The 15,260-nt window shown below is 34.1% G+C and overlaps 1 protein-coding gene across 33 annotated transcripts in view; it reads left to right on the forward strand.

Annotated features, from left to right (window-relative positions):
* The window catches only part of GPHN (gephyrin), a 431,232-nt gene that overhangs the window by 284,010 nt on the left and 131,962 nt on the right, over positions 1 to 15,260 (forward strand). For 16 of the 33 annotated variants that reach the window (XM_074327330.2, XM_074327331.2, XM_074327333.2 and 13 more), the window contains one exon: positions 2,539 to 2,580. The exons of the other annotated variants lie outside the window; for them this stretch is intronic. In XM_074327330.2, the coding sequence (XP_074183431.1) occupies positions 2,539 to 2,580 (42 nt within the window). The remainder of the gene's footprint in view (positions 1 to 2,538; positions 2,581 to 15,260) is intronic. 33 annotated transcript variants of the gene reach the window in all.

Genomic DNA, 15,260 nt, shown 5'->3' on the forward strand with positions numbered 1-15,260 from the left:
TTTTAGAGCTTGAGAAAAGGAGAGCTCATTTTTTGGGGATGGTTTCAGATTATTCTTCATGGAAGCATGTGTTTAAGAGTTGATCCTCTATAGTCTACCATTACATTTTTATTCTTCCCTTTTACATTGCCTTTTTTTTCCTAGCTACTCTTTCTTTACATGCCACACACCTGCACACATGCACACAAAGTAAACTCACTATAGAATTACCATTAAACCCTTCAAATATAAAACTATCATATGGATAAAGTATAGATTGTAAATTGATCTTCTTTGGGGACCCCTTAATGTATAACAATAAATTCCATTTTTGCTCTCTTAAACTTTTTTAAAATTGTGTTTTTAAAGTATTTTTGCTGTATCCATTGCATTTTTCTGCTTATTACTTCATTACTTCTCAATAAATAAAGATAGTTCCCCTGAAGACCATGATCAACTTTTGATTTCTGTTGAATTTCCTGTTTGACCTCACCTAAAATCACTCCTTCTATAAGAAATTTCGTACAAATGGAAAAGATACGCAGATAGGAAGAAGTAATACATATTGTCTTGATATACAGCACTTAAAAATCTAGACGGTATCTGCATTGAATCAGCCAACTTTGAGGTGAAGTAGAACAGCTAGAACATTAGTCCTTAGGTTAATAAACATTCAGTACCTTTTCAATGAGTAAACATCAGTTTGTATAGTCTCCTTTTTTACGCAAATTTCTGTATCTTTTGGTTTTGTATGTAGAATATGATTTGAGCCTTTTAAGTCCTCATTTTTGGACATTTTGGCATTTACTCATATTAATAATATGCGTTTATTTTATAATATGTAATATTCTGAGTACCTTGATAGATGATGTCTTATGATCAGACTACAATAATGGTAAAGATGGCAGTAAATCAGTTTTAAGATTATCTCTGTGGAAAACAGGCAAATTTTGCTACCTTTAACTTTATTAGAATTCGCTTAACATGTGAAGTTAATATAATTCTGATGTTTCCGTTCTACTGGAAAATAACAGAAATCTATTTTGTGCTTCAAACTCAAAATTCACATCTAATACTTACAAAAATCACCTACAATAGCCTAAAACATTTAGAGTGGGAGTAGCAAGTCTGTGAGGTAATGCTTACTGCAGAATTGCCTTTCTCGGAACTGAATAATACAAAAATAAGGTACTAATAAAAGATCTCCTTGACAAGTAAATTTCCCTAGTAATAGAAAATGAAGAACTGAGAAGGAAAAAAAAGACAAGAAAAGAAGAGAAAAGACAAGACACTGTTTTGAAAGATAAAGTTTTTCAGTTTTATGGGTATAGTTACAGAAACAGAACAAACATGCAGCGCAAGGTTTTCTTAGAAATGGCATCCTGCTAAAGAAAATCAGATGTGTATGTGTTTGGAAAAAAAGGTGTAATTTCTTAATATGTAGAGAATTGACCATATTTTGGAAACTAGCTCAAAGTAACCCATTAAGAGGCAGTCATACATTTTCTCACAAATCTTTGTGATGGTAAGTGTAAAGCCTCCTGAATATTATGTCACATGGTTCAATTTTTTTAAGGATAGAAAAAAAGAGTTTTTACATTCATTCAATAAACACTTATTGAGTGCCTACTACATTCAGCTGTGCTGGGTTCTGGAAATACAATTAAAGAACAAATCAAATAATAAGGGCATTTCTGATTCCTTCACTGTGCCATTTTGTCCTATACCCTCATTTCCCCACCCTAACTTTGTATTTTGGAACTTCATGAAGAATTTTGTAAGTAGAGAATGCATACTTAAAATTTAGCTCACATGACATTTTGACAGCCTAATAAAAGAAGAGGCCCTAGAATTGAACATGGCAGTGTGACAACCTAGAAAGAAAGAACAGGCCAGAAAATTATCAATTTAAAGTTATCAAGATTAAACATGGTTTTAAATATAAAATATCTGTATAAAAAAAATCAATGAAACATTCTGATAAAAGACAAGCCTGGAGAAGAGTTTTGTGTTTAAGTTTTTATATCTTTTTTGGTGTCTATGGATATATATATACACATATATATATGTATGTATGTATATATATATATATATATATATATATATATATATATATATATATGGATTCAGTAATACTGAGCTGGCTTTAGTGCCCTCTTTATAGAATAATAGGCAGATGTACAGTAGAGTCATCCTGTAAATGATGTCACATGTACTTTGCTAGTGTTAAGCCAATGAAGATCAGTGTGATGCCATAGACTAGCATTCTGCTTTTCTATTAACCTTAAATGAGCATCTTTTCAGCAAGATCATACCACATTCTGATCAGAGGGAGTCATCTCCGTCATGGATTTTTTTTTTTTTTAATAAGCCGGATATTTTTTTTATCATGAGGTTCTCAAATAGCTTGAACCTTGACATTTCAAACTCAAGTGTCTGCTTCTAAGGCTACTTTATTATCTGGCAAATGTGTTGGTGAAAGAGCCGTCTAAACTTCTGAGACCCTTACTATAGTATTTCCTCTTTAACAGTGTTTTCTTTTCCCCACTGCAAAACCAGGCTCGGCTTCCCTCGTGCTCATCTACCTATAGTGTATCTGAGGTATACTTTGCACGTGTTTTATTACATGGTCAATAACATGCTCGCCCTCACCATTTTTCTTATTTTATTTTCCTTTTGCCTTAATTTATTTTGCCTTGCACTTCGCATTTGGCTGAAAGGGATGAGGGTACTGAAGGGGAAAAGTTAGCTGTTTTAGGGGGAAATTTCTATATTTTCATACTACACTGTTTCTGAGTAACATTTTTCTGGTAGTCACTGTATCGCATCAAAATGCTTAAAGCCCAAATAGCCAACTTGATTGTTACCACCACCTTAATTCCATAAAGATTCCTTTGAACCAGGTAATTTGTTAATTAGCTAAATTCACGTTAGCTAAAGACAAAGATTCCATTTTGCAGACCTGTATAGGTCTGTCTCTGGTAGCTGAAGATTTACATTACATTAGTGCGAATTCTGTCCCATTAACCACAGACGTAGGGAAGTATCCAAAATTGGTTATTAAATGAAAAAATAATGTGATTCCTCTATTTTTATGTAAAACAGAAAATTCGCTCCCTTTTTAAAAAATTAATTAGGTTACTCAGGAAAATGGTTTCTTTGATACTTGTATTTTTATGAGGTGTTCATAATCTAGAAGAGCTTATCACTCTGAAATTCATGTTTTTTTAACAAAATGTTTTACATGAAATTTGACATCTATGTTCTTTGCCTTTTTAGGGGTTTCATTTCTTACTGTGTTAAACCAGAGCATAAATTGGTTTTCTGTTTTTATAAGCCAGATTCATTGAAATATTATTAACAGACTGAATATTCTTTCCAAAACAGGGGCACTGTTGAGTTACTAAGAAGGAGTATATGTACCTCAAAATATGACTAGTAAATAAAAGGACTTTAATAGCCTATGAATTTTAAAATCTTAATTTGTTACTTTAGAGACATAACATATTTCTACACATGTTTGCTTTGTGCAGGCAACTATAGCTAATATGTGCAGGCCAGTACTGTCAGCTTAATTCTGACCCCAGAAATATTATAATGTTATGCAAAAAACAGAAAGATGACACTATCTAAAATAACGGGTAGTATATGCAGACCACCGGTAGAACATCATCTTTTCACTTTAAAATTTAAGAAAAAGCCTTGAAAGAATAGCATGACTGAACCCATAGTTTCACAAAGTTGAATTTATTGAGTCAATAGAATTACAGCTGCCTTCTTTGATTTTTATTTTGCAAGTTGCAGCTGTTACAGATTTTTTTCTCTTAAAACTGATTTTGTGGAGAATTAATTTCTACTTGAAATATGTATATTCGTAAGGAGAAGCAAAGTAATGAAAGGCAAATGAATTGTGGTATCAGCAAAGACTTTTGGAAGAAGATGATATCATCTCGTCACCACATTTTTCATAGGTCTTTTCTTAATTTCCCAGGATTATGATTCCCAGTGTAAAAAATATATAACCCATTTCTTTCTGCCACTTCATCCAGGCAATTCTCCATTTCCCATGAGAGTGTATAAGAAGTCTACCATTGGCATCATCTCCAATCACAGCCTACAGCATCCATCAGGGTATTACTTTCTCTGTGACAGCATGTGTACAGGAGGGTTCTCAGGTTGGAATGTGGAACTGGCTTCTGGGGGATGGGATTGTGTATGCTGTGGCATTTGCTCCATAGCACTCAGCTCTTAGTTGAGCTCTGGCTTTATCTGGGTTTGTTTCTTTCATTGTGACACATGAGCTTTATTTATTTGTCATGAAGTGTGTTTCTCTTTTTGTCACTTGTGGTAGGGTTTCTATATTCCATTCAGTGCCACATCTCTGTGGACTCCATAGGTGGTGTTCTGTTTTATTTATGATGCTATAAAGACCAATGTCATAAAGAACTCCTTAGGGAGCCTAATATTCATGATAATCATCTAGACAAAAATAGCCTTTTGTAATTGTTTTCTGTTTCATCTTAAATTGGTAAATGATTGTTTCATAAAATTTTAGACTCTAAACCTTAATAATAAGAATTTCAGGGAATGCCCTCATGTTTCAGTTTTTCATATGGAAGCTTCTTGATGGGCCTGTCGGTAAAGTGCATTATTTATTTTATAGCATCACTTTAGAGATAGCCAACCCTCTGTGGCTAGTTCTCTTCCTTCTCTCACATTTACATCATTTTCACTTACTCCCACGACTGTAGAAATAAATTCTCCAACCTCAATGTAACACGTTGGTTTTACCAATTTCATGTCACTGTCTTCTGTGACATTCATAAGACCAAAAAATAAATTAAGCTTTGTTCAAAAGTAAATCTTTCCATGAGTTGTACAAGAACAAGATAATTTCTAACCTTACCTGGCTAATACTGCACAGTAAATGTTACTCCTTGTAGTTGATGGCCCCTTTGTAAAAAATACAATTTTTTTTACTATGTCACCATCTTAGTTTGACATCTCATTTATTTTATCTTAATCTTCTTACAGTTCTGTTTGCAAAAGATATTATCATCCTCATTTTACAGATGAGGAAACTGAGGCTCAAAGACGTTAGATATCTTGTCCAAAGTCATAAAGCTGCCAAGTGAGTTGCAGAAAATGTTTTTTCTTAAACACCATGGTTTCTGTTGTTCAGGAGTTGTTAAAAAGTCATTAGCTTTCTGAATGGAATGCAGTAGCCTTATATTTTCACAGTATATATTCATCTGGGTTAGGTTGATTATATAGTTTTGGGTATTATTTTAGGAGAGGATGTAGATGTATTCATAAGGTAGAAAACTTTAATTCAAGGAAATATTAGACATTCCTTTGTGTCATTTATTATTCTTATTTTGTATTTTAGTTATTCAATATATATTTTTGAGCACCTGGTAATGCCTTATTTAAATATAATTATAATCTGCTAACTTTTGATCTCTGGGATTGGCTTCACATTTAGCATGCATAAAGTATGAATATAATGAGATCAGTACCTCAGGTTGTACACTATTATTCTTCCCTTCAAACCAAGTGAAAAAAGGGAAGCACTCACTTTCCAAATTTTTACCAATCTTCAACTTTGTTCCAGCAGTGTTCATTTTTTAAAATCCTTTGGGGAAAAAAAAATTGCTTCAGAATTTCCTTAGTTTAAACAAAAACCAGAACTGGTTTTATTAGTTATTTCTTGTAGAAATAGTGGTCTTTTCTGATTTATTTGAAAAGCTGGAATATGCTCTAAATATAAATCTTTAGAGATTTGTAACAGTGTCTAGATCCCCCCAAATTAATTTACCTTGGACCCTTGAACACTGATCTTTAATGTCTTAGATTTCCCAGTATCAAGGTTGATTTAGATCATTTGAAATTTTGAAGCTAAATTGATTTTTCCTATTGAGTGGACAAAGACTGAAACTTAATTATATTTTTATTTAATGCTTAAGACCTTTTAGCTCCCTAAAGAAAACAGTGGCTTTTTTAAGTTATAATATACAACACAGTTGCCCTTTGAACTCTTAACACACTAGTAAAACACCAATTCTGATTGAAGTAAACCTCAACTGGATGACAGAGTAGAGCTTCTGCAAATGGAAGCTTCAGTTGAATTGCAGATAATAGTAGATCTACATATTCAAGAAAGGAAGGGAGGAAGGAAAGAAGGGACCAAAGAAAACTGGACTTTAAACACTGCCGCATTTCCTGTTTATAAAGTTCTTCCCTTTTTAAAACACCAACAGGACCACAAATTGTTTAAACTAGAAGAAATTGTAATAAAATAAAGATTCATAAAATGAATATTCTACACAGATAATCACTTAAGGTTTTCTACTATATAAAATCTCACTTAGAAAACCTTTAATAGTTGATTTACTGTTTATTTCAATACATTTTCCTGTAATGTTCCACTCTTTTCTTTCATTTATATGTATTATTTTCATGCTGTTTATATATAATAGATGGGAATTTGGAGGTAGTGTAAAGAAATCTGTTAAAAATAGTATCTTTTTAAAACACTACAACTACTACTACCAAAGTTTCTTGACTCCTGCCTCATTTTTGAATTTTTAAAAAATGAGTTAGACTGTATAAATTGGGTCAAAATGAGAAAATTAAGTACATACCTCTCTCTGACGTCCAAATACATGACCAGACATATAAATAATGGGAAAGCACATGACTTTCTCTTTGACAGGGATAGTTGGTAAATCTATCTTATCTAAAAAATTCTTGGGCTGGCATGGTGGCTCAGGCGGTTAGAGCTCTGTGCTCCTAACTCCGAAGGCTGCCTGTTCGATTCCCACATGGGCCAGTGGGCTCTCAACCACAAGGTTGCCAGTTCACTTCTCAAGTCCCGCAAGGGATGGTGGGCAGCGCCCCCTGCAACTAAAGATTGAACACGGCACCTTGAGCTGAGATGCCGCTGAGCTCCCAGATGGCTCATTTGGTTGGAGCGCATCCTCTAAACCACAAGGTTGCCAGTTCGGCTCCCGCAAGGGATGGTGGGCTGTGCCCCCTGCAACTAGCAACGCTAACTGGACCTGGAGCTGAGCTGCTCCCTCCACAACTAAGAATGAAAGGACAACTTGAAGTCGAATGGCACCCTCCACAACTAAGATTGAAAGGACAGCAACTTGACTTGGAAAAAAAAAAAAGGCCTGGAAGTTCATACTGTCCCCCAATAAAGTCCTGTACCCCTTCCCCAATCAAATCTTTAAAAAAATTAAAAAATAAAAATAAGTAAAAAATAAAAAAAAAAATTCTTTAAAAAGAATTGGTAGATAATTTTTGAAAAAAGATGATGGGTACTTCTGTCTACCTGGGTATACATTTTTAAATTTCCATGATAAAAAGATTTTTTAAACACACTACTGTAGTTGACATTAGTGAATTTCTGCTTACCCTCATATACTGCCTCATACTGTGATCATCTGAAATACAAAAGAGGTCATCAGTGAAAATAAGGCATGAAAATTTTAAAGTTTAAGATGAGAAACTATTAATGCATGGATAACAAGTTTAGGAAGTTCTTGAGCTAAATATCTTAAAGCTATGATATAAGTTATGTATGTCTTTGAGAGGAACAAGAGATAAATATAAATATAAATATCTGCTATAAATATCTCTTTGATATAAATATCTCTTCATGGAAATAGAAATTAATAAAGTCTATAAAATACTTCTATGGAAATTCAGCCTCATACATATACAGATTAGCATTTTCATATGATGTTATCATTTTATAAATAAAATAGATTAATTCAAAATATAATTAGAGGCCAAATAACTGTTAGCACATTATAATATGCACTAAAATGGCATACCTTGCTTGCATTCATATCTGTATTTCCAGCTGCTGTTTGAATGTCCTTTTATGATCTCAAAGTCAGTATATCCAACTTTGCTATCTAAATTCCTTCTCTCTCTCTCTCGTGTTCTCAAGTTTCTTAGGTCATGTTCCTAAAGTTTCCCAACATAGAAGTCTTCTAGTTATTTTACACTCTTACTTATTTTTTATTTTGACAGTGTGTTATTAAATTTCGTCACTTTTGTTATTCTTTTGAATTACCTCCTTTTAATTCTTACTTCCAAAACATGACATGAACAATGAACTTTGTAGCCAGATCTACTTTTAAACACTGACTTTAGTAAGATAAATTATGAACTTTGTATGTCATATAGCAGGCACTCAAAAAATATTTGGAAGATGGTGAGTGCTTAAATAAATCAATCAACTTTTCTAAAGTTTATAAAGTTTCCACATCTGGGTTTCAGGGAGAATTGATAATTTATGTAAACTCTGATAGAGTACCTGGGCATAGTAAGCGTTAAATAAATGTAAGTTTCTTTTTCTTCTCTAACTTGGATGTTTAAGCCCTAATAACCTCAGACTCAGTTTACAAGAGTAGCTAAATAATTGGATTCCCTTTTTGGAATTCTTCTTTTCTCTTATGTCAGACTAATTTTCCCAAGGCTACTGTAATTTCTTTCAACTCTCCAATCAAAAAAGCTATAATAGCCTACCTCTAAGTCGTTGTATCAAGAGTAAATGCCTCTCTGTCAAAGTCCTTCATACTTTGACCAGCCATTATTTAGCTAACATTTTTAGTGACCAATTCCTCCCAGTTTGCCCAGGACTGTTCCTGATTTTAACATTTGAAGTACCACATCCTGGGATTGTCCCAGTTTTAAACTGAAAGTTCTACATTCCAGAACCCTCTCAGTCCCTGGTAAACAAAGACAATTCACCTCTTATTCTTTATCCAGCCAAGGTGAACCTTCTTGTCATATTGTTTCTACTTTCTTATTGGCCATTGTTCGTGCTATTCTGTCTCCTGAAGTGCTCTCTTCTACTTCATAGCTGCAGCCCATCTTCCTCCAGGAAACCTCCTCTACCAGCTCCCATTCACCCAGATCATCCTCTCAAGGGAATTTCAATTGTGTTTATAGACAGTATTACCCTATATTGTTTTTCATCCTGCCTATTTGATTGTTTTTCTACGGTTCCTTTCATGTTGGTGATCAACTTGATTCACTCCCAGAGTCTCTGTTCCATTTCTCACTATATATCTGCACTGTCCAATATAATAGCCAGTAATCACATGTGGCCTTTCTATTTAAATTCATTCAAATTAAATAAAATTCAAAATTTCGTTTCTCAGTTGCAGCAGCCACATTCCAAGTTCTCATAGTCACATGTGGCTAGTAGCTACCATATTAGAAAGTATAGATACAGAACATTCTCATCATCACAGAAAGTTCTATTGGACAGTAATGCTCTGTATACTTCTGGGTTGATCTCATAATCAACCATTATTATTATGATCATCACCATCCATCATCATTATCACTTCTTCTTATATAGCACTTAATTTGGTCAGGGATCATTCTAAGAACTTCACATATACTACCATCATATTACTATGTAGTAACTACCTTGGCGTCAACTATCTATAGCTCACATTCTCTCTCCAGAGTTAAAAGCACCTTGAACATAACTCAGCCCCAAAATTTGTTCCTTTATCCTCTATTACAATATATGACATATCCAATTATTCAGACAGTAAATCTAGGAGTTATATCCCTCATGGCCTACGTCCTACAGATTTTGTATCTCTAGAATCTGCACCCTTCCCTCCATAACTACTTTCAGTGATTTTAGTTGAATTTCTCATTTGGATTAAGAGATTAATCTTCAAACTAGTTCCTCTACCCTCATCATTTATCCCATAAATATTTTTAATCCATTTTCACATTGCTCACCAGAATGAATGTATTAAAATGTTAATGTAATCATGAAATTCCCCTACTTAAAATTTTGCGGTGGCTCTCTACAACCCTTAGGAATTGGTCCTTACCTACCTCATCAACTACTCCTCTGAACACTCTCTATCATGGTTAAGATTAGCGTCAGCCATACTTTTTGCAATTTCCCAATTGCCAGGGTCCCTAACATCTGTGAATTACACTTGCCTTTTTCTCTGACTTTTCTGCCTTTTCTTCACCTAACTAATTTATAATTGTCCCTTAAAACTCTGCTCATATATCCTAGCTCCAAGAAGCCTTTCCTGATAATCTCCCCCAAACCCCCACCCACATCAGAGTTAGGAGCATAATAGTATTTATTCTGTTATTACATTATGAAACTTGATTGGGTAAAGACATTGACTTCGCTCCTTTGGGGTCTTAGACTCCCTTCCCCCATCTAGCACACAGTAAGCATTTAATAAACACATATTGACCAGATGATGAGTTAGAACCCAATGTCAAACATCCCATTATGTATGTGTCAAATGTCACTAAAATTTGCATGCATTTTTTGTAATTCCCTGAAGCATATATTAATCTAGGTCAGTGCTTCTAAAACGTTTTAATTCTGTACTGCCTTACTGACTTCCTACATTATATTCTGATACTCCATTTTTTCAAAATAATTAAATAACGGGTAGCTATCTCGATTTTTCTTGATTGTAGGCTCCATCGATATCAAATAGTTATTCCAATCTCTACAAGTCTAGCTCCTATTGACTTTGGACGTAATAGGAGGGAAGAAGAGTCTCAAACTATAAAATTGACTTTCTTGCCCTGTTGTTGAAACCTGAAGTTTACCTAGAGCAGTGCAGCTTTCTACTCTGTGATCCCAATCAGTCTCCTTGACATCCTGTTTGGAAAACACTGGCAACTAAAAGTCTTTGAAAAATCGTGCTTTCATAAATTCATGTAGGAATTCATATGGGAATCAGAATTAGTACACAAGCAAAAAAAATATAGAAAGCTGAGGTTTATTGTTAAGCCAGTAGGAAGTATTTAGTTAGCTTTCAACAGAATTGAAGTCAGAATCCAGTGTTATTATTTGATAAATAAGTTATATATAGGCCCCTGGTTAAAGCTTTGTTATCTATTACCAAGATACAAAGGCAGCATTGGTAGGCAATTTAAATCAAAAGAAGGATCAACATTAAATTTCCAGTATCTTTTGTTTATTGCTCTCTATCCAATAGTGAGAGAAATGGACATCAACGTGATTTTTACTCCTCACTGGCTGATGCCCATCATTTCCTTCCTGTGCCCTTAATGCACCACAGCATCTTGTCTCCATTTTTCTTCTGTCTTAATTAACCCAATTGTCTATTCTATATGGAAGGTAGTTCCAGTGTATGTCTGCACTGCTTCCTGTAAATCACAGAGATTTAATGAATACTAAGCAGCTATGGTCTACCCTGCTGTGGTTCATACCCATAGATTTACAGACAGGTGTGGTTGAATCTAATTTTTAAAGATTCAGAGAAGTATCTACTCGACCACCATGTAAATTTTCTTTTGCTTGTTCACACTAACATGCATTTGGATACAATGAAATGTGCAGACTAGACAGACTTCAGTAAATAGAATTATCAGTTTTCTCTGGTCACCTTTTTCCCCCTTTTCAAAAACACTTCCGTTCTCAACCCGAATTCCTCATCTAAACCACAGAACAAGGAGTGATTTGTGTGGCCGTTTTCTCAAGCTCCTATGAAGGTGGTGCCATTCTAGATTCATAAAAGAGAAGCTAATTTATTACATACAATGGATGTATAGTGCATCAAGGCTTATTTCTCTCCCAGAGTTGAGAAAGATATAGTAATTCTTTCTCTGCTTTTAAGTAATTCAGTACTTCTTGAAACCATTTGTTATTTAAAGCCACACTTAAAATTTCTTCTTTGGGAAATCTCCTTCTTTTTTCTTTGCATACTGAAAATTTCTAAATAGCCTCATGGTTACCATGTGAATATAAAATTTGAGAGTTTGGGGCATGTATTTATTTGAAAAAACTTTTAAATAAGCTATTTTTTGGAAAGCATCAAGTTGAACCAGCTTCTTATCGTATTCTAAAGGTGTTCATGCTTTGGCAGTTAATATTTATTGGTTTTCTCACAATGTTGAAGTAAACTTACTGAAGACCAATGCAGCATAATGCTGACAGTAGAGTTTGGGCTGGATTTGCAACCCTGCTCTCACTAGCTTTGTAACACTAGGCAAGTTAACTTGTCTGCACTTCATATTCCTATCAAATGAGAATGATACCACCTTTTTAGGGTACATTAAATATTGAATCATTTAATACTGCTTGGTATAGTACCTGATAAGTACTCAGTAAATATTAACAATTACTAAGGTCAAAAGATAATGTTATTTTTAGTTTGAACTCACTCTGTCATAGTATCTGCTGCTTTGTCATGCTGTAAAATGTTTTACATATGGTTATTAGCCATAGTCTGACTGAAAAATCAAGTATTATTAACTCTACTATCAACTTGACCTAACTTGACGTCAACACTTGTACCATTCCTGCTTGCTTCTTTTTCCTAATCATGGTCAAGTGTATTGAATAAGATATGTATGAACATCTATTTATGAGATACAGCCTTCTTTTCATTTGGTCACTTGACTGTCTTCTCCAGTTTTTCTTGTGTCTTCTCCAAAATCACTTTCCTGTGTATTGTCTGGATTGCTCAGCGCCCACACACCCCACCTCACTGAAGATTATAGCTAATAAGAATAGTGCTTTTTTATTATAATTATTATTGTAGGGCAGGAAAAAGTTCTCCTTGACCCTGTTCGGGTCCCTGGTTGGGTCTGAAAATTAACCTGACAAAGATTAATAGGAGAGAAGCATACAAATGTATTTATATAAATTTCACATGACACAGAAAATGAAGACCCAAAGAAACAAGTGTTTTTATGCTAGTTTTGATGATGAGTAGACAGTCATGAAGAAATAGGATAGGGCAAAGAGTAAGACCGAAGGGTAGTAAACTCAAAGACACTTAGCAAGGCCTGTTTGTTCTGATCCTCTGTGTCCCTCCAGCTTGGAGATGAGGATGCTCCTCTCCTCGGGGTATAGACAGGGCACCTGTCACATGAGGGTCTAGGACCTATTTCAGGGGAGAAAGGCAGGGGAAGAACAGAAAGACCTTCTTCTTCCTTTTTCTCAAATTTCTTCAGTTCACAATATTCAGTATGCCAAGGTGCCATACTTTGGGGTAGCATGTCCTGAACCCCATCATTACGTATATGGCCCTTGAATTCCATTTTATTTCAAACTCTACAGGCACTCCCAACTTGTAAGTGAGGCAAAGCAGTTTGCCATGAAACTAACTTTATAAATGGTGACCAGATGTCTAGGCTAGGGCTCAAAAGTTTATATTACTCTTAATAAGTTGAAATAGCACCATAGTTTAGTTTAATTGAGTGTCAAATTGATTAATGTAGGAATCTATATACTATTTGCAACATTTTTTTCTTGGGAAAACGCATTAACAGAATCCAGCCTACTCTGAGGCATTTTTACCCTGACAAATTCTGAATGGCAAAACAGGATCTTACATTCTGTTTTCTTCCTCCAACAGCACAAATGAGACACCTTCCTTACAATACTTATTATGGTGGAAGGTAAAGGGAGATGGAAACTCTGGCAATTTGGGGCAAGGACTTCACAGCATCGTCAATCAGTGTTTGTTGAATGAATTTATAAATTGGACATTTATATTAAGGGTTTGTGCCTATATAGTTAAATTTCAATAAGCTTTCTAGTGTGATGTTATTTCTAACACCACTTCCTAGTAGTGAATGCTGATTTTTCTGACTTCCTAAATGCCTTCTGTGTTCTTAGTATGTTCTCAACAAGACAGAGGTCTTTAAGCCAGCTGAGAAAATAAAACAGAGATTTATATATGGCTGAATTAAAAGAGGTTATTTCTACCGCCTAGTCTGTTCATGAGAGAGCTCATTTATCATGAATGTAGCAAACAGGATTTTTAATCCTCTTAAAATATGAATGGTACAATTTTAAAGGAATTGGATCTTGATTATCCTCTGTGCATTTTCCTTTCTATTCGGTGCCAAATGCAGATAACAAAACATGCTTTGAGCTTGAAAGTCTGTAACAGATTTTGATGTCCTGAGTAAATGTAAAAGTTGAATGGATATGATTGTGTTATTTCTACTTGATTGTTTATACCTCGGTTTTGCTAACACTACCAATAGGTCATGATTAATCATCAAGTATCTATTGAGCATCTACACCAAAGGAAGCCATTGCCATATAGGTACATAGAGAATGTAGCAAAAATTTTAAATGGGGCCTCACTTAAGGATTTTACAAGTTGGAATTGTGTTTTTGTTTTTGTTTTTAAATCACATCCTATGTATTCAGGCTGTAGTGTTCAAAAACATTACTAGAGGAAATGCCTTTGGCTCTGAAAATTAAAGCTATTTAGTGTTACCGTCAAAAATGTCTACAGGAAAAGCACCATTCTTGGGTCCTATGTTCACAGAATAGTCATGGGAGAGTTATTTTAAAATTCACCAAATTATTGTTAAGTCCCCAAAAAAGAACTTGCTTAGGGCAAATTTTCCTAGAATAGATTTGAGTTTTTGGGGCCTTGTTATATAACTTTAAATATGCCATAATATTTCTTTAGGCCGCATTTTTCTCTATACAGAGATGGTGTCATTTATTCTAACTTGACGGTAAGACTTATTTAATTGATTTGCCAAGTACAGACCTGTTTCAAAAGGAGAGATAAAGGCAAAGCGTGATACTACTATTTATTAATATTACTGCTCTCCTCTGTTCTGCTGTTATATAATACATTTGAATGATACAGGAGACACTGAAAAAGAGAGAACGCCAGTGAACATTACAAGTCAGAATACATAGCATATGCAAAAGAGATATAGTTTATGCAAAGGAATTGGATAAATATATTTTTTAAGTCCACTCACTTGAATTTAAGGGAATATATTGAATCCCTCTGGCATCCATTTTAATCATACTGATAGTCTTTCCCATGTATTTTTAGCCTCTTACTTGCATTATCTAATGAACACTTCCAACCCTATTTTACAATTGCAGCTCTCATTCTCCAATGTAGATTATAATATTTACAGTCTTAATAATCCTGTGTATGCTATGCCTATTATTCAAGAGTTTTTTAACTTTTTTATCTTTATCTTTTTGCAGTATCTAAGACAGAATTTTCATTTTATTCTCATTTTTAACAAGAATTACAGAAGTAAGAATTATAGAGAACTGTTGAGGGTTTTTCCACAAGGTACCCTATCATCGTTAATAGGCTAAGCTAGAAATAAAAATGGAGAATGTATGTTAATGTTTTCCATTAGCTTTGAAAAGTTCAACTTGTATAATTACGTGTATATGATGTCTGAATACTTTACAGTTATGCTCATTTTATCATACTGACTTCAGTTTAAATAAA

The sequence above is a fragment of the Rhinolophus sinicus genome, chromosome 3 (genome assembly GCF_057876585.1).
Source record: "Rhinolophus sinicus isolate RSI-liver-muscle chromosome 3, RSI-T2T, whole genome shotgun sequence".
Taxonomy (NCBI): Eukaryota; Metazoa; Chordata; class Mammalia; order Chiroptera; family Rhinolophidae; genus Rhinolophus; species Rhinolophus sinicus.